Consider the following 19,302-nt stretch of genomic DNA (forward strand, 5'->3'; position numbering starts at 1 on the left):
GATCGTATTTAGATACCCCTGTTATCAATCTTGCTGTTGCGTTCTGCACAACTTGCAATGCCCTGCATCTTGTCTTAGTTATTCCAAGATACAGGACATTGAAGTCAAGTCTAGATAATACCATTGCCTGAATTACTGTGCGGAAATCGTAAAAAAACAACATTGGTTTTATGCGATGCAATAAGTGTATTTAAGCAAAACATGCTTGTACAGTTTTTGCAAATTGTAAATTCATTGAGAGGCCACAATCCAACTTTACACCTAGAACTGTCATTGATAATTTCCCAAATTATGTATTTTTCTCTCTGTTCCCTTCCCCCATTACAGCGCATGCTCCCTCTCTGAGTTCCTGTCACCCTCACAGCTTATTTCTTCTCCACTGCCACAGCTCCATTCCAAGTTTCTGTCTCCATCAGTCTGTCACTCTTCCCTTTAGAACTTTCAGGCATTTCTGGCTCTTCATAGCAACATTCTCTGTCCCAGCTATTAACCCTTTCAATTCACTTCATCCATTCAAAGTCACCTCTATTCCTTCCCATGACTTCACTCCTAACCTGCACTTTACTCCCAACTGTGCGCCCAGCCCACAAGCCTTCCTTCCTCCCTCTTCCCACCCCCCTCCCCGTCAATTCTGATGTTGGAGAGGAAGTTCCGGGCCAGCTAGGAAGCGAATGGCTGGCCCAGAACTTCCTCTCCGACGTCAGAATTGACGTCGGGGGCGGGGAAGGCTTGTGTGTCTAGGGTTTATGCAGTGGCTGCACTCGCCTGGCTTTTGCAGTGTCGGGGAAGCAGGGAGAACACAAAGGCAACGCTAGAGCATACAAAACATCACACTGCATTTCTGGTTTCATGTTTACAGGAATGCTCTTTTCTAACAGAATAATAAAACTACTCAAAATTAGTTGGCTGAGTTTGGTGTGTTTTTAGTACAATATGTAAAAAATTATCTGATTTTTCAGTAATTATCCTAAAATCCTCAGATTACTTTATATATTCATGCCCCATTTTTACCTGTAGCATTTTTTGCTGTTTTTATTTAATCTCCTATCTCAATTTTGCTCAAGAATATATAATTACTTCACTATCATTGCATATATCACCAATGTTACTTTCGATATATCTCACAATCCAAAAATATTTGCTAACCATCTCTTACCCAAAGTAAACATCTATATTTATATAGTTTTGGTACATTCCACCACTCTTATCATTCAGAACAATTAAATTGTAATTATGCAAATCATAAAAGGATAAGAAATGTTCAAGTAAATTTTGAGTACGGTGAAAATATTGCAAACACACAAAATGGCATTTATAACAAATCGCTACAATACATACCTTGTAGACTATGAGATCATGTTCTCCATCTCTTAACGTTGTTCCATCATATCTCATTAGCTTTACAAAGGCTAAGGCAAATATTTTTTCAGACTTATCTTTGGCTGTTCACAAAAGAAAGTGTACAATATATTGCTCAGTTTTAAAACACAGCGAATTTACAAAAAAAAACCAAACCAAATAGAACACAATAGATTTAAAAGCATTCATCTAGGTAGCAGCAGTCCGATCCAGATAAATACAAGCCCGTACTTGGATTTTCGTACTATTCAGATAAAAAGCACCTTTTACTAAGGTGCGCTAGAGGTTTAAGCGCCCGCACAAAATTACCGCACGCTAGCAAAATTATTACCGCCTGCTTAAAAGGAGGTGGTAGCGGCTAGCGCGTGCTAAAACCACTAGCGCACCTTTGTAAAAGGAGCCCTAAGTGATGTGGCCAGCAATTAAAAGCAATGCCAAGAGCAGATTTTAATTATCATGCTATAATGTTTATTAAGAGATTGATTATTTTATAACACGAAATATTTAACTTTGCATTAGTGCTGGCATTGAAATGTATTCAGTATTAAGGCATATTTATTCTTAAATATTTCCTTAATAAAATCATCAGTATGTCCTCTTTCTACAGATTCAAACTTCCACCAATAAAACAAAACCATCTCTAGAAGAGCAAAGAGTCATCGTAACCCTCTGGCCCTACATCTCCTTCCCACATGACCCGTCTTTATGGAAAATGAAGTTTAAGGATCCTCAAGAGCAAAAGTATTACGCAGGCACTCTCCTCCCAAAAATCCAAAATGGTGCCTGTTGACCTGATGCTCTCCATTGCACTAACTACTAAAGGTTATCTGATATACTGCCTATCAATGTCGCAACTAAGCAGTTTATAATACAAGATTACAATAAATAGAGGCAGTCCATAAGCATACGGACGTACCTACAACACACACAAAATGAGAAAGAGACATTTCTAGAAACAGATTAGGGATGGGCTGTAATATGCAAAGACACGAGAAATGTCAATGACATACCCCATGTTGTAAAAAGGATAACAAAAACAAGAGGAAAAGGCACATTTTCTTGATTTTGTTTGCAAACAACAGGCCCTCTTTGAAAACAATATGTACTATCTGCAAAGAGGGAACACTTTTAACATTATTCCCCTAAACTGGTCGAGATACCCAAATAAAATGAACATCCTCAGAAACGAAATGGGAAAATGACGCAAAACAAATATGTTTTAGGCCCATATCTCTAAAACATAAGAACAGAAGTGATAGTGTAAGGTAAAACTAAGGGGATACTAAAAGGGAAAAATACAAGCTAATTAACCAATAGCACCATACTGGCCCCAGGCTGACCTAGATCTTTCAAAACAGCCCAGGTAAAAAAATAAAAAATAAAACAGCATCATGAGGAAAACAATTATTACAAATCATAAAACTAAAATCCTTACAATCTTGAGATGATCTGTGCCGAAAAGTAAATCTTAAGTGGCTACGATTTACATCCTCAATGGGGATTGCGACCTAGAATAAAAGGATAACATAATAAAATGTTAGAACTTGATTTATTTATAAGCAATGAAAGGGCTACAAACACAGAAAGTAGATTTTAGATATAGGAGATTTTTACCATACTACAGTAATTGAAACCATTAAAACACACCTGCACCTATCACAGCTGCAAATTTTCACCACCACCAGGAGGTGCACACAGATGCCTATCCATATGGCTCACCCATTTGGCTTGGGTAGGGTTACCAGAAGTCTGGAATTCCCCATACATGTTCTCCTTTTGAGGACATATCCAGGGGTCCAGATGGCTTTTCAAAACCCGGTACTTTGTCCGGATTTTGAAAAACCTCCTCAAATCGCGTCGGGCAGGGAGGAAATCTGCACATGTGCGGACTTCTTAACTGCCCGACAAGAACAGGCTAGTGCAGGACTGTGAGAGGGATTAGGGTGTTACAGGGCGGGACTAGGTGGAGCTGGGCGGGCCTGGGGGCGGGTCTAGGAGATCCGGATTTTCTGACTAGAAAATCTGGCAACCCTAGGCTTGGGGATTTTTTTCCACATTCTTATGAAAGATGCTCTCAGGTTCCTTTGAATCTGTACCTTGGGGAAATCAACAGTTCTAGTAATTGCTATCTTTACAGGCACTGACCATTTTACCAGCTTCAAAAGCACATGCTATAGGTCATGCTAGCTTTTACTCTAGTAGGGCAGGAACCACAAGCCAAGATGTTGGCTTTTCATGTATTTCATAGGGATGTACATGCCATTTTTAACCAGAAACAGAAAAAAAAACTAAAGGGGTTTTTTTTGGGGGGTGGAGGGGGAGAAAGAGGGGGATCTATATCACCAGTACTTGAGAAATAAAACACACCCCTGATTATTTATTTATATACCACATAATCCAAAATTCTTGGCAGTTCACAAGAGAACATACATAATAAATCAAACATAAACATAGTAATCTGATTGAAGTTTCTTCCTGTCAGTGTCTGATAATCAAAACGGAATAAGTTCATCGCTTTGTCCAGGGGTGTCCAATGTCGGTCCTCGAGGGCCGCAATCCAGTCAGGTTTTCAGGATTTCCCCAATGAATATGCATGAGATCTATTTGCATGCACTGCTTTCAATGCATATTCATTGGGGAAATCCTGAAAACCCGACTAGATTGCGGCCCTCGAGGACCGACATTGGACACCCCTGGCTTTGTCTGTTCAGAGAATGCCATGCTGCCGTTAATTACGCCAGAAAACAAAAAACTATTTTTTTAAAAATGGCACGGGATACTAAACAAAATTATAATTTTTGGCCTCCACATCCCTGTTAGAACCAGAGTTTAGAAGTCTCATTCTCAAGGGACCATAAGTCAGGTTGTTTGGCCATTCTGCTCTTGTTCACCATAGGTGCTAACATCCTGAGGACCTGATATATTAAAGTAAGAAAGCATAAGAAATGCCGTAGTATATTCCTGGCAACCCCAAAATATTTTACATTTAAAGAAAATTATGAGCCTCAGCCCCACCACTCCACCGCGTCAAATATCTCATAGCGGGAGCTTTAAGTGGTAATATCCTCATCGACTCATTTCTTTTAATCAAAATTTGCTTGAAAGCTAAGTCTTTTAAAAAAAAATTTATTTATTATTAATTTATTTCTAATTTATCTATGAAATGCGGTAATTATGAAATGATAAAGCAGTAGACACTTTAATAGAACAATTACGGTAAGCTAAATGTAGCATGAAGTACACTTTTTAAATCAATTGAAGTGAAAAGATTTAGATTAAAAGAAAAGAGCCGATGAGGATATTACCACATAAAGCTCCCGCTATGAAAGATATTTGACGCGGTGGAGTGGCGGGGCTGAGGCTCATAATTTTCTTTAAATGTAAAATATTTGGGGATTACTTGGAGTGTATAACAATAATTAAACTGATTGGTGGACTCTGAGCATAGAACTGTATCATCAAAAAATTTTTTTGAAGATTAGTATTAATGGTATATTCCTGGGGCACGTGCCACACTCTGTTATAATCCACAATGAACATACATGAGAGAGATTTGCATACCAAGAAGGCGGTGCAGGCAAATCTCTCGCATGCATATTCATTGTGGATATCCAGAAAACCTGGCCTGCCAGTAGATCTCGAGGACTGGACTTGGGCAGCCCTGGCCTACAGGATATGCCTCTCGCCGCGAGAGGCACGTTGCAAATAGATAATGTTTTGGAGAGTAGCCGCTGAGGTCTTTTGGAAATTTCACTGAAAAATCAGAGAATTATACTGAAAGTCAAACGGTTTGTTATTGAGGGAGAAATTTCTTTTTTTTAACTTTCTTTATTGATATTTTGACCTTGACAATGTATACATTTGAAAAATAAAAAAAAACAAAACTGTATGAAAATACATTATTAACATCAGAATTATTACAATAAAGATTTTAAATCCCTTCTTAACCTATAACAGTAATGATGTATATTATACTATCTACTTAGCTTTTGGAAGACGATTTGAGGGAGAAATTTCTAATGCTTGGAACTGTTATCACTTCTCCTGAATATATTAAGCCAAACAGAGATAGTTTATTTTTAAGTCACTCACCTCATATAATAATTGTCCTCCAGCTTGTCAATGCTATGCTCTTTCCTATTTTCTGCAGTTGGATTCCCTCCCACACTTTTTTTTTTTTTTTAAGACGCCCTTTTTGCCTTTAATAGCTTTTAGATTACCTAACATTATGTTAGCAGTCTTTAAATATGTGGTATGTATTGAACCTCTAAGCTTTTAAGTGACAGCACCTCACTTAGATATTTAACCTAAAATTGTTCCTCCTTTAACAGGAGGGATATAATCCTCTATTATTATTAATTCAACACTCTATAAAGTAAATAAACAACCTTGAAAGTGCACCCATTAAACTAGACAAATTAAATGTCTTCGGAGGGGAGAGAATACTCCCACAGGCTGTTCAACATAAATACTTCCGGTGCCTGAATGCCGCTTTAATAGCTTTCAGACATATAAGAAGCTAAATAAACAGATCACTACGTGAAATGAAATGAATAAATGCACATTGGATGGCTCACAACTACATTGAATTGCTAGCAGGCTTTTGAATTTAGTCCATGTAAGTGGGATGCACATTCCTAACAGGTCCATTTCCTGGGATTCTGTCACACCCAAACTTCTCAGGAAAAAGCAAACTCTGGAAGTCTCTCTTGGAGCGACCAATAGCAAGTAACACGATCCCCTAATCTTTGACATTTCATTTCACCTTACATGCCAAATGTTCATCTTGCTTGGGCATGTGCAACCCAGAATAAACCGGTGGTTTCCTTCACTAATCAATCCATTTCCTAAAACAAATTTATCTGAAGATAATCTTCATGCCTCAACCCAACCTGGTCTTCCCGGGACTGCCCTCTAGTTCAATCAGAAGTCTCTTGTAGTCCGAATGAATGGAAATCATAGCAAAAAGAGGCAACTGTACAAATTAGCAGCTCAGTTTAGGAGACCCAATGCTATGCACTCAGCAATAGTTCTAACACATTATCTTGGTGCCAAGATTCCATTTTAGAATTCCAGCATAGGATGGCATTGGTGCACACTTCTTTAGGCATGCCAGCTTACAGAATTGCCCAGATGGTGCACTTATAAGAACATAAGAATAGCCTTACTGGGTCTATCAAGCCCAGTAAGGCTCACGGTGGCCAATCCAGGTCACTAATACCTGGCCAAAACTCAAGGAGTAGCATTATTCCATGCTACCGATTCAGGACAAACAGTGGCTTCCCCCATGTCTTTCTCAATAACAGACTATGGACTTTTCCTCCAGGAACTTGTCCAAACCTTTCTTAAAACCAGCATCGCTATCTGCTCTTATCTCATCCTCTGGCAATGCGTTCCAGAGCTTAAACTATTCTCCGAGTGAAAAAAACTTCCTCCTATTGGTTTTAAAAGTATTTCCCTGTAACTTCATCGAGTGTCCCCTACTTTTTGTAATTTTTGACGGAGTGAAAAATCGATCCACTTGTACCCGTTCTAATCCACTCAGGATTTTGTAGACTTCAATCATATCTTCCCTCAGGATATGGACTATATTCTCTTCATATTTTAGAATGGCGCAATACTCTACGGTCTAACCCCTAAATACATCACCGACCACTTCTCCTTCTCAGCCAACAGACACAAGAGAAGCTCCCACTTGCACTTCGTTTCTCCCCCGGTTAGAGGTTGCAAACTAAAAATCACCATGAGCATCTTCTCTCACATCAAGCAGCTTTATGGGGCAAAGACCTAGAACAACTCCTGTTGCCCACCACTTACGAGGTATTCAGGAAACGCCTCAAAACTCACCTATTCCTGAAATACTTAGACAGCTGACCCACTCCTCTCTTTCCCCTCTTTAACGGTGTTCCTACCCTTTCTCCCTATTGTTCCCACATCCTTTAAATTATCTCAACTTGTACTTCACTAATCTTTTGTAAACCGCATAGAACTTAACGGTACTGCGGTATATAAACTGTTATTTATTATTATTATTATTACTCTCACTTTCCTTGAGTGGACATTTCCAAACAGCTCTCCGACAGCTCTCTCCTTCATGTTGTATTCCATACTTAATGGTTATGTATGTGTTTCTCATTCTTCTTTCCTTCATCTTATCACAATTATTACCCCTGAGTGCAAGGCTTAGCTGAAGATAGCTAAAACTGCTAATTATCTTTGCATGCTCGATTCAGCCGTATATGTTGATTTTATCCTGCTTGTCCACAGAGAAAGTATTTACCAGTAATGAACTTTCTCTAAGACGAAGAGAATGAATCAGCCACACAATCCTCCCACCTCCTCTTTCAGTCGAAATGCAATTCAATTAGCTATAGTATGGGCAGGAATGTCGACTCGTTTGGAGAGAGCATCCAGATATGCTCAAAGTTTTCTAAGCAATTCCGGGCTCTGAGAAAACTATCCTACCTGTAGACATCAGAATGATGTCAAATCCATATATATATGTGGCTGATTAAAATTCTGCAGTCCATGGAGACCATCTGTTAAAGGGTAAGCAAATTCACTTTATCTAAAGAGAGACTTAAAAGAAGGTTGCAGTCCTATGCAATTCTATTTCTTCATGGAATTTCAACTATACCTGGTCCTCCCTCTCTCTGATTGAAGCTAGATATTTTGCATGAAAGAGCCCTCAAGCATGATCCCTTACTATTGATCCGATGACAGTTCTGCTAATAGACAATTAGTCTACAATACATGATGGTTAATTGATCAGTTGGTCTAAGAGACAATCAGTCTAATGGCTCAATTGGTTTGAACAAAAGGAGGCAGGATACTGATGCCCCCCCCCAAAAAAAAACTACAGCAAGATACAGATCTCAGTCATTTTGATAACATACAAACATAAGAATTGCCGCTGCTGGGTCAGACCAGTGGTCCATCGTGCCCAGCATTCCGCTCCTGCGGCGGCCCTTAGGTCAAAGACCAGTGCCCTAACTGAGTCTAGCCTTACCTGCATACGTTCTGGTTCAGCAGGAATTTGTCTAACTTTGTCTTGAATCCCCTTATAACTTTGTGTTTCCCCTTATAACAGCTTCCAGAAGAGAGTTCCAGATTTATACCACTCTCTGGGTAAAGAAAAACTTCCTTACGTTTGTACGGCATCTAACCCCTTTTAACTTCAGAGAGTGCCCTCTCGTTCTCTCTACCTTGGAGAGGGTGAACAACCTGTCTTTATCTACTAAGTCTATTCCTTTCATTATCTTGAGTGTTTCGATCATGTCCCCTCTCAGTCTCCTCTTTTTAAGGGAGAAGAGGCCCAGTTTCTCTAATCTCTCACTGTACGGCAACTCCTTCAGCCCTTCTCTGGACCTTTTCAAGTAATACTGTGTCTTTCTTCATGTACGGCGACCAGTGCTGGATGCAGTATTCTAGGTAGGGGCGTCCCATGGCCAGATACAGCCGCATGATAACCTTTTTCGATCTGTTTGTGATCCCCTTCTTAATCATTCCTAGCATTCTGTTCGCCCTTTTCGCCGCCGCCACACATTGCGTGGACGGCTTCATTGACTTGTCAACCAGCATTCCCAAGTCTCTTTCCTGGGAGTATCTCCAAGTACTGCACAGGACATCCTGTATCCATGTATAAGATTTTTGTTACCGACATGCATCACCTTACACTTATCCACGTTAAACCTCATTTGCCATGTTGCGGCCCATTTCTCGAGCGTGTTTATGTCGCATTGCAGGTCTTCGCAATCCTTCTGTGTCTTCACTACTCTGAATAACTTCGTATCGTCTGCAAATTTAATCACCTCGCTCGTCATACCAGTTTCCAGGTCGTTTATAAATATGTTGAAGAGCAGGGGTCCAAGGACTGAACCCTGCAGCACTCTACTCGTGACGCTTTTCCAGTTCGAGTATTGTCCATTTACCTCCACTGTCTGTTTCCAATCCGCCAACCAGTTTTTAATTCACGTGAGTATTTCACCCTTGATTCCTTGGCTCGCAATTTTTCGAAGTAGTCGTTCATGCAGGATCTTGTCGAACGCCTTCTGAAAATCCAGATATACAATGTCGACCGGATGTTCAGAAATTGAAGATTAGTACACAGATTTTATGGAGGAAGGTAATTTCATAAAGTGAGACATTAATGTGAGAAAATTAAAAAGCACAAAAGTGCAGATTGTGGATAATTCCACATGGAGTTAATACCTTAGTTAAAGCATGTGGCATATTCTCTTTATTGACTTTAAAAAAGTGATCTGCCACATGACAAATGAATGACTTCAAATCTATATCTTGATTATTTAAATTTTTAAACCATTTGTTCATTAGACAAATGAACTTAGATGAATCGGTCTTTAGACAAATTGTATCCTTAGACCAACTGTCATTATGAGACCAACTGTCAACTGTAGCATAGGGGCCCTAGATCATGTTCCTCTTGCCACACTTCAAAACAGCTGTAAGGGGAACTGCTGCATTTCTTCTCTGAACAGAATGGAATTGTGCAGCACTACTGCTAACACTCCTACTTCAGTACTACAGTAGAGAATGGCACAGGGACAAATTTTTCACCATCCACGCAAGAACTAACTTTCTTGTCCCGTCCCCACAAGTTCTTTTCCTGTCATAAGTGTTCTAGGCTTATGCGGAAAAGGCAGAGTTTACAGGAATGGGGTAGGGACAGCGACAAAACTCGCGGGGACAGGACGGGGAAATTGAGTTCCTGCAGGGACGGGGAAAAATTTGTCCCCATGTTATTCTCTAGCTCTACAGACCTTCTAACCAAATATTTCCTAGATAATTTTTTCCATAGATAATAATTTCCATAAGTTGTGAAATCATCTGTTATCTCACAGAGGGGAAAGATTGCCACTAAGGAAACAATTGTTTTATTTCTGCAGCCCAGTCAGCCTCCTCCCCAAATGATATGGTGAACCTACACTTCCCCCTCCCCATTCGCGGTTTCGGAAATCGTGATTTCACATATTTGCGATTTTTGGGGGAGGGGGAAAAAAAAGAATAAAGCCCATAGTTTAGCCTTCCCCCCAGCATCCCGGGCTAGCGATCTTCCTATGCTCCTGCCCCGTGAAGATCGCCAATAGGAAATGGCTGTGGGGAGTTCCCGTCGTAGTCTCGAGAGACTACGGGAACTCATGGCAGGAGCGATCTGCATGGGGCAGGAGCGTAGGAAGATCATTCCTGCCCCGAAAGCCCGCTAGACCACCAGGCAAGGCCAGGATGCCGGGGGGGGGAAGGTGGGAGGGAGGCGGGGGTGGGTCATAGCCGGACCAGAAGATATTTGCAGTATTTCACCATTCGCGGTCCGGCTCTGCCCCTATCCCCCACGAATCTGGAGGGAAAAGTATACCTCTAACTTCTGTCCCTTTTCTCTTTTTCTTGGGTCGTGCTGGGGACTAGGCTTGTAGCCTCATTAAAGGTCACTTTGGGGTTGAGACTGGGTAAAATAACTGCTGAGCAAGCTCAAGATTTTTCCCCCCACACAAACTTGCCCCCTCTTTTACTAAGGTGCGCTATTGCTTTTTAGCGCGCAGTAAATATTAGTGCGCGCTAATCAAGCGCTAAACGCTAAAGCGTGCATATTATCCTACGGACGTGTGCACTAAAACACTTAGCGCACCTTAGTAAAAGAGGGCCATAGTCTGTATGGAAGGGTGGAAAGAACAAAGCCACAGCTGAAGAAAAGCCACGTGATATGTTTCATAGTCTCATGGTTTAATCTGCAGACAACCCACCTATACGGAACTGGTGCTTCCTGACACAGACCTAGAGAGATACATTCTACTACATCGGAGGGCTTATTTGATTGGCCAGTTGGGTTTGTGTTCACTGACCAAATCAACTAATATGTGCTTTTACAAAGGGTCTGATTGTATCCACATGACATTTCTTAATGCAGCAAACTCTCTAGCCCACATAATACAACAGTAGATAGTTCATACCAAATAGGAGGTCAGTTTGTTTTAAAATTTTAAACCTCAGTCAACCCACATTTATGAAACTAAGGTACTGAAGGGAAAATCGGGTGTGAACGTCATGCCATGCCTACTGAAAGGGTAATATTCACAAACAAGTATGACCTTTTTTATTTATTATTAAAGGAAAACCCTTTATATAGGAATATAATCTCTCATGTACTATGGGAAATTAAATACATCTCTGATCCTTGAAAGCTATGTAAAAGACCCAGTTTTCAGAATACACAAATAATGCTTATTTAAGGGAGAGGGAATGGCTAAAGAACCTGACCGATACAGAAGTCCTTGCTTACGACCTTCAAACCAAGTCATCGTCTTCCTAGGCATTCATTAGACAAATATATGCTAATGAACCTCAGTGACCAAAGCTGGCTAAACCTGTTGTATGGTAAATACATCAAAAATGAGGCAAATCAAAATTACCTTTTACCACATTTCAGAATTATCATTTCCCCACTCAACTGAATGGATATAGGAAAACATTTTGATACCAATCATTCCACTAGTAAACATCACACATGTAAAACCCGATTTTATAACAGTAGTGTGGCACTAAGCACAACTCTATAAACTTTCTTAGACTCACACTTAGTGGCACCTAAAGCGGGCTTAGGTATCGTTAGGTGTCCAAACCTTAGGTGCCCCCAATTTGTGCCTCAGGTATCGTTAGGTGTCCAAACCTTAGGTGCCCCCAATTTATGTCTCAGGTATCATTAGGTGTCCAAACCTTAGGTGCCCCCAATTTATGCCTCAGGTATCGTTAGGTGTCCAAACCTTAGGTGCCCCCAATTTATGCCTTGCGTATCGTTAGGTGTCCAAACCTTAGGTGCCCCCAATTTATGCCTGATGCACCAATCTGTTACCTAAATTTTATTTATTGTAAAAATTTCTATACCATTTTTATTCAAAACGATTCACAAGGGGTTACATACATAAAATATTAAAAGTCTGTTCAACATAAGAAGATAAAATAAAAATGTACAGTACAGCATGAATTCAGTATAATAGAAATCAATTGCTCAGAAAAACGCATTAACAAATAGCTGAGTCTTCATTTTCTTAAAAGAATTCCTTTCTCCACATTTTTAAATTTGGCCATTTATAGAATTGGAACCTTAAAGCATAAAGTACAAATTTAGGCTCTCTTTTACAAAGGCACGCTAAACGTTTTAGTGCAGATGTAGCGCGCGCTAACCGCTAACGTGGCCATAGGATAACATGCACGTGTTAGCGGGTATTTAGCGTGCGCTAAAAAGCTTAGCGCACCTTTGGAAAAGAGGGGGGAAGGGTAAGTAACCCTCCCAAGGACATGAAAATATTTCCAGCACTGTGCCTGAATGTAACACCCCTTGTGTTATTACAAAAAAAGAAGAGCAGTTAAATCCAAAATCACACAAAAGCATGTTACACTCTTTTTGCTTGCTTATGTTGCTCCTTTTGATCGCTAAATAAGAATTGCAACCAAGATGTGGCAAAATTATATTACGGAGGTATTCAAACAGAAGGAAAACCTGAGGTTGTAGATTTGATTTGATTTAGTACTAACAAGTATCTACAAAATTGTAAGACTTCAGGTACCATAGTTAAGGTTGTAAGACCGCCGGGACACAGAGAAAATACTGAAAGTGTACAATTGCTGTTCAATGTAAACTGCTTAGAACGTAAGAGGTATATGAAAAATAGAAACCAACATGTACTGCAATTTAGACTAACATGTTGTACAAATTCTGATTTTACTGCACAGCTGCACTTAGACAAACATGATTTAAATGGCATTAATACCTTTACAGTCTCAAACCAGCGGGGCTGTTTCACTTGATAATATATAACGGATTTGTACTCGGAGATGGCTTCGTCACCAGCACCAGGAAAAATCACATTCTTTCAGAAAAGAATAAAAAAAAAACAACCAGAAAAGAAAATATGAAATACATACGCTTTCTTCATCCATATTTAACTCAGACTTCAAGTTTCAAGTTTATTAAAATTTTGATATAAACGCAGTATCAAATATTTCAATGCATATAACAATAAAAGTTTTTTTTGGGGGGGACAAAATAAAACAATTTATACAGGTAAACATACAATCAATGCACACAATTAATTAGTGATACATAGGAAAAGAGGGGTGAACTACAATTGTTAAAGAAAGTAGAAGAACATTTAAGGAAAAACAACATCAGGAAGGTAATTGAAAATGTTTTACAAATAAAGGTAGGTCTAAAAGTGAAAGGGAGAAGTTGTGCCTATATATAGATCTGGTTAGACTTCCATGGCTGATGTGAAAAATAAACACACTTTAGTCTTTAAAAGTTTATAAAATCTAATGGCAATTTTAAATATTTATATAGAACAAAATGCTTTACATTTGATCTGGTGGCGTGTGATATACTAAGGGCTCCTTTTACAAAGGTTTGCTAAGCATTTTAGCGAACGTAACCACATGCTAAACGCTAGCGCGTGCATGTTAATCTATGGACACGTTAGCGTTTAGCGTGCACGTAGATTTTAGTGTGTGGTAAAATGCTTAGCGCACCTTAGTAAAAACAGGGGGTAAGATTTTTATTCAACAAGATACATAGAATAAGAGAAAATCTTTAGTAATTCAGGTTCTCTGTGAATTGGTCAACGGTGCTTAAGTTGTAATACAGAGGGGGAAAATGATTCACAATGTTTATTGGTCTTTCATCCACCACAAGGGGCAACGCAGGAAAGGTACCGCATCAAGATAATTGCCTGGCTGCAAAGTATTTAGGTATAGTCCTAACAAATAGAGAAGATAAAAAGAGGAAGTCTGTATATCCTGAGTTTTGAAATGATGTGTTATTTTATATACCAAACTAGGTGGTACTATTTTAAGTGATGGGGAGGGTTATTTTAAAGTATTTTAAACAAATATTATTCTGCTAAAAAAAAGAGTAGCCTGAACAACAAAGTATGGAAATCCTTTGGCCACATATCACTAAAAAAAGAAATATAAAAAAAATATTTAAGATACAGCATATAAGAAATGTAAGAGACATTTTTCTAAAAGGAAGTCTAAGGGCTCCTTTTACGAAGCCGCGTTAGCAGCTTTAGCACGCACGACTTTTAATCAAGCGCTAACCCCCGCACTACCCGAAAAACTACCGCCTGCTCAAGAGGAGGCGGTAGCAGCTAGCGCGTCCGGCGGTTTAGATCGCGCTATTACACAAGTTAAACCGCTACTACGGCTTCATAAAAGGAGCCCTAAATATCGCAAAAATAACAGCCATTGCTTCTAAGGAGCAAATGTCAAAAGTATCATGCTGAATCTCCTGGTAGGGATGCTTGAATGATGCCACCAATTTATCGTCACACAACAAGGAATACCTCCAATCTTTTGCCATCTTCATCATAGACAGACACTGTCACTTCTACATTTTTTGCTGTTGTTTTGCTGCCTCTGTCATAGTCTCCTTGAACTAATGTTACGTAGATATCATTTCGAACATCACCTAGAGATAGAACAAATTTAAACAGGAACCATTAAAAATTTCCAACAGACAAACCCTCACCAGTTTGCTTAATATCCTATTGTTTTCTGGCTATCAAAAATATATTGCATTACTGGAAGAATTTATCTAAGGTACAATTCATTGCATGGTGTACTACTGTATTACTACCAAGTTTGAAAGTATAATAGCAGAAAAACATCATTCCACTAGTACAATCCTTAAAATTTGGAGCCCGGTTACCAGTGTTCTTCAACCTTTTTACACCTATGGACTGGCAGAAATAAAATAATTATTTTGTGGACCGGCAAATACTAAGACTGAAATTTTAAAAAACCATTTCCGCTTCGTCTCCATGAGCTCGGTCCCCGCAAACTATCTGATCCCATCTGCACAAGCCTCAGTTATGATTTTATATTGAATATATTTTATTAAAGTATAAAAAGAAACAATATTCTGTACAATTGTCATTTTATAAATACAAATATACAGAGCAAGGACCAACAAAACCCCTGCCTTCCCTTCCCTTCACATATATCCCCTCTACTATCAAGAAAACTGAACAAGCCAAATTTATTACAGAATGCTACACAGAAATATCATGCTAACAGAATACTGCAGTCACACATGACAGGAATAGTGTTAGGGGAGTGCAACTAGGGCAACTGCCCCCTGGTCTGACAGAGCTCTAAGCCAGCTGGAAGCTAAAGAAGCACTGCCTGGCCTTTGCAGTCCCCAGTTATGTCTCCAGCAGGATATATAGTTCAAATCTGATATATCCTAATGATAAAATAGAAATAAAATTATTTTTTCTACCTTTATTGTCTGCCCATTTTGTTCATGTTTATCCCAATTTCTGCTTTCTTCTGTCTTTTCTTAATTTTCTTTCCAAGGTCTTCAGTCTATTTGTCCCTACCTATTACTCCAATATCCAGAACCTCCTTTTTCTTGTTACTGCATCTACCCCGTGTCCAGCATCTCTCATCTACTCAGTCAAGTCCTACTCAGTTAAGTCTGCTTTTTTTCCTTCACCCTACAACCTCCATGTCCAGCATCTTCTTGTGTTCTCTTTTTCTTCCTGTTGCTGAGTCAGTCAGCCAACCCACCATCTTCCCCATCTTAATCCAACAGATACCTTCCATCACCCTACTCCCTCCATTCCTTATTCAGCATCTTCTCCTTGTCTCCCTATTCCCCCTTCACCATGTCCAGCATATCCCCTCTGTCTCCCTACTCCCTCTACCCATGTACAACATCTTACTTCTGGTCTTCATCCTCCACCCTCATGTTCAGCATTTTCCATGTCTCTCTGCCCCCTGCAAGGTCCAGCATCTGTCTTTGTGTCCCTATTCTTCCAACTCCCACCTATTTCCAATAACTATCTCCCTTCTGTCAACCCCCCTCTCCCCCCAGGTCTACCATCCCCTTCCCACAACACATATATCACATTTTCCCTCTCCTCATAATCCAGCATTAGGGGGGAGCAAACAGGGCAGCTATCCTGGGCCCCGCGGTCCGAATTTCTCTTCCCAGATCGCCACAGAGGGAAAGCTTCAGGCAGCCACCGGCAGCGTGTAAGAATGGCTGCCGTGTCGGGACCCCGCTGAAAAGTAACAGATCAGGAAGCGAGGAAGAAGGGGAAGAGAAATTCGGACCCAGAGCAGCTGCCCTGTTTGCTCCCCCCTAATGCCGGCTCTGGGGCCCACTTAACAATTTCAGGCCCTAGGCACATGCCTCCTGGGCCTAATCTTTAATCCGGCCCTGGCAGCAATAACAAAGACCAAACCTACCCTAACTTCAATTGTGGCCCTGCTAAATCAGACGAGAAGAACGAAGGCAGAAGCCGCAGGACCTTTCCTCTTGCCTGCATTGCTATTCGCTATAAGCTCTGCCAGTCTCAATCCTGCCCTTCAAAAACAGGAAGTCACTTCAGAGGAAGGCGGGATCAAGACTGGTAAAGCCTATAGCGATGCAGGCAAGAGGAAAAGTCTGTCTTTCTCTTTGCCCTTTAATCCGGCTCTGCCAACACCACTGCTGCTATACACCCGGCCGCGTCGATCTCGCCAGCCCTGCGTGGACCGGCAGGAATTTAGCCCTGCGTGGACCGGCAGGAATTTTCTGCGGACCAGCACCGGTCCGCAGACCAGCGGTTGAAGAACACTGCTTTAGACCATTGACAATTAGTTTCTCAGAATAATTTGTTAAAAGATTATATCAATCACCTCTCCTTAACTTAATTTTAATATGTGATGCTCGTTGGAAGCTCTTATACATGTGGATGATTGCAAGTATGCCATTGGCCGATAATGTGTGTGCTGGTATTGCCATGTACACTTGTCTTATTCATAATTTAATATAATGTGTGTATATACATATATATATATATATATATATATATATAATCAGATTGTTTTATGTTTTATTTAATATTTGTATACTTTGTTATAAAATCAATAAAAAATATTTGAACTTAAAAAATATGTACAATATTTATGTATTATGTTTTTAAGTATTATGTAACAAAATATGTACAGTCACCACAAAATACAGGTTCCAGTTTTGCATCATTTCAATATCCCTCCTCTAAATCAAATATACAATTTTACTTTGGTTATGCCAATAGGCAAGCTACTATTGGGTCCTTTTATTAAGGCGCTAACTGATTTAGCATATTGAGTGTCCCCCTAGTCCTTGTAATTTTTGACAGAGTGAAAAATCGATCCACTTATACCCGTTCTACTCCATTCAGGATTTTGTAGACTTCAATCATTATCTCCCCTCAGCCGCCTCTTTTCCAAGCTGAGGAGCCCTATCCTTTTTACTCATTCCTCATACGAGAGGAGTTCCATCCCCTTGTTATATAAGACCATAGTGAAAAGAAATCCTAACATCCTCTATTTTTAATCCCACGCTTTTTAAAAATTCCATCACCGTTTTCCTCTCCATACACATGTGCAGGCCTTAACTTGTTCAGAGAAAGGTGTCAGGGGCTGAAATACCCTGTGCTAACCAGATGTGTGCACGAGGAAACCTGTTCTACGACTATGACTAAAACTTTTGTTCTTCTGCCTTCTGCCATTAATTTTTTTGCTGATACTGTACATTATAAACAATTAGCACATTTTTTTGAATAGGTCCCTTGGCTTTTTGCAGCCATTACATTATAGATAACTAAAACAGCAATCATTTAAATTTCCCTTTTCTTCTAGGATTCCAAAATGCATGGCTTTATATCGTTTTAATAGACCTTATTTTTGTACAAGTTAGTTACTTCATTTTTACGCAATGCCAACTTATCACAGATCATCATCATAAACCATTCCTAACTACATCATTCCATTAAAACATTTACCAGGCATAATGATTTCAGGAAATCCCATTTTCCGAGCCACTGCTGTGGACCGATCAACTAAATGGGGAAACTCCTTTCGAATCTGGTGAATATCACCTGGAAGAAGCTTCATCGTCACCCATAAACCTGAGGAGGAAACAAACATCATGCAACTATCTCATTTTCAAGTTTATAGTTCCAAAATAAGATACTCAGTCATTTGAAAGGTAATAGGTTTTTCAGGACCCCAACAGGAGCTCGTGTCTTCTGATTCAATGTTTCAAGGCAAAACCTAGAATTAAACGTCAATGTGTTTATTTATTTAAAATACTTATTGCCCACGCTATCTTTCAGTTCTAGGCTGGGCGCAAAATTTAAACATACTCTTCTCATTTTGCTTTGATGTAATGTAACAGAGCATAAACAAATCAATTAGCCTTAAAATAAAAATTAAAACATTTACAAAAGAATGGGAAAATAATTTTCAAAACAAACTACTAAGTTGAAATGGATTCCCGCACCTTGATTTCGAAGGTCTGAAAACTGCCCACCTCTGTAATGCATGCTTGTTTCAACGTGACAACCAAACTATATATTAAAATCTTTTTATCAAACAGGGGACCCAACACGGTCCGTGTTTCGGACAACCTTCATCAGGGGTCCATGGTAGAAAAGGGAAAAAAACATATGTCACAAAAAATGTTGAAAAATATAATACAATCGAACAGATGCTGTGTCACGCCGAGAGTCACTGCATATAATCAAAATCACCCTAGCAATTTTGATTATATGCAGTGACTCTCGGCGTGACACAGCATCTGTTCGATTGTATTATATTTTTCAACATTTTTTGTGACATATGTTTTTTTCCCTTTTCTACCATGGACCCCTGATGAAGGTTGTCCGAAACACGGACCGTGTTGGGTCCCCTGTTTGGTAAAAAGGTTTTAATATATAGTTTGGTTGTCACAATAAAATTTGCCTACATCGTTGAACACATCTGCAGTTTTGGTTTGTTTGTTCCTGGCTGGTTTTTTCACTGCAGACAAGGTTGGACTTCTCTTTTTCTTGGTTCTGATGCTTGTTTCAACACCATTTATACATTTAGCCAAAAGGGATAAGCAACATTCCCTTGGCC

General features: G+C 39.6%; 1 protein-coding gene across 2 annotated transcripts in view; it reads right to left on the reverse strand.

Annotated features, from left to right (window-relative positions):
- Window positions 1–19,302, reverse strand: part of DOCK1 (dedicator of cytokinesis 1) — a 926,077-nt gene that overhangs the window by 738,134 nt on the left and 168,641 nt on the right. For both annotated transcript variants that reach the window (XM_033940914.1, XM_033940915.1), the window contains exons 13-17: window positions 18,186–18,311; window positions 14,712–14,836; window positions 13,143–13,241; window positions 2,795–2,867; window positions 1,339–1,442 (exon numbers count right to left, since the gene is read on the reverse strand). In XM_033940914.1, the coding sequence (XP_033796805.1) occupies window positions 1,339–1,442; window positions 2,795–2,867; window positions 13,143–13,241; window positions 14,712–14,836; window positions 18,186–18,311 (527 nt within the window). The remainder of the gene's footprint in view (window positions 1–1,338; window positions 1,443–2,794; window positions 2,868–13,142; window positions 13,242–14,711; window positions 14,837–18,185; window positions 18,312–19,302) is intronic.

The sequence above is a fragment of the Geotrypetes seraphini genome, chromosome 4 (genome assembly GCF_902459505.1).
Source record: "Geotrypetes seraphini chromosome 4, aGeoSer1.1, whole genome shotgun sequence".
Taxonomy (NCBI): Eukaryota; Metazoa; Chordata; class Amphibia; order Gymnophiona; family Dermophiidae; genus Geotrypetes; species Geotrypetes seraphini.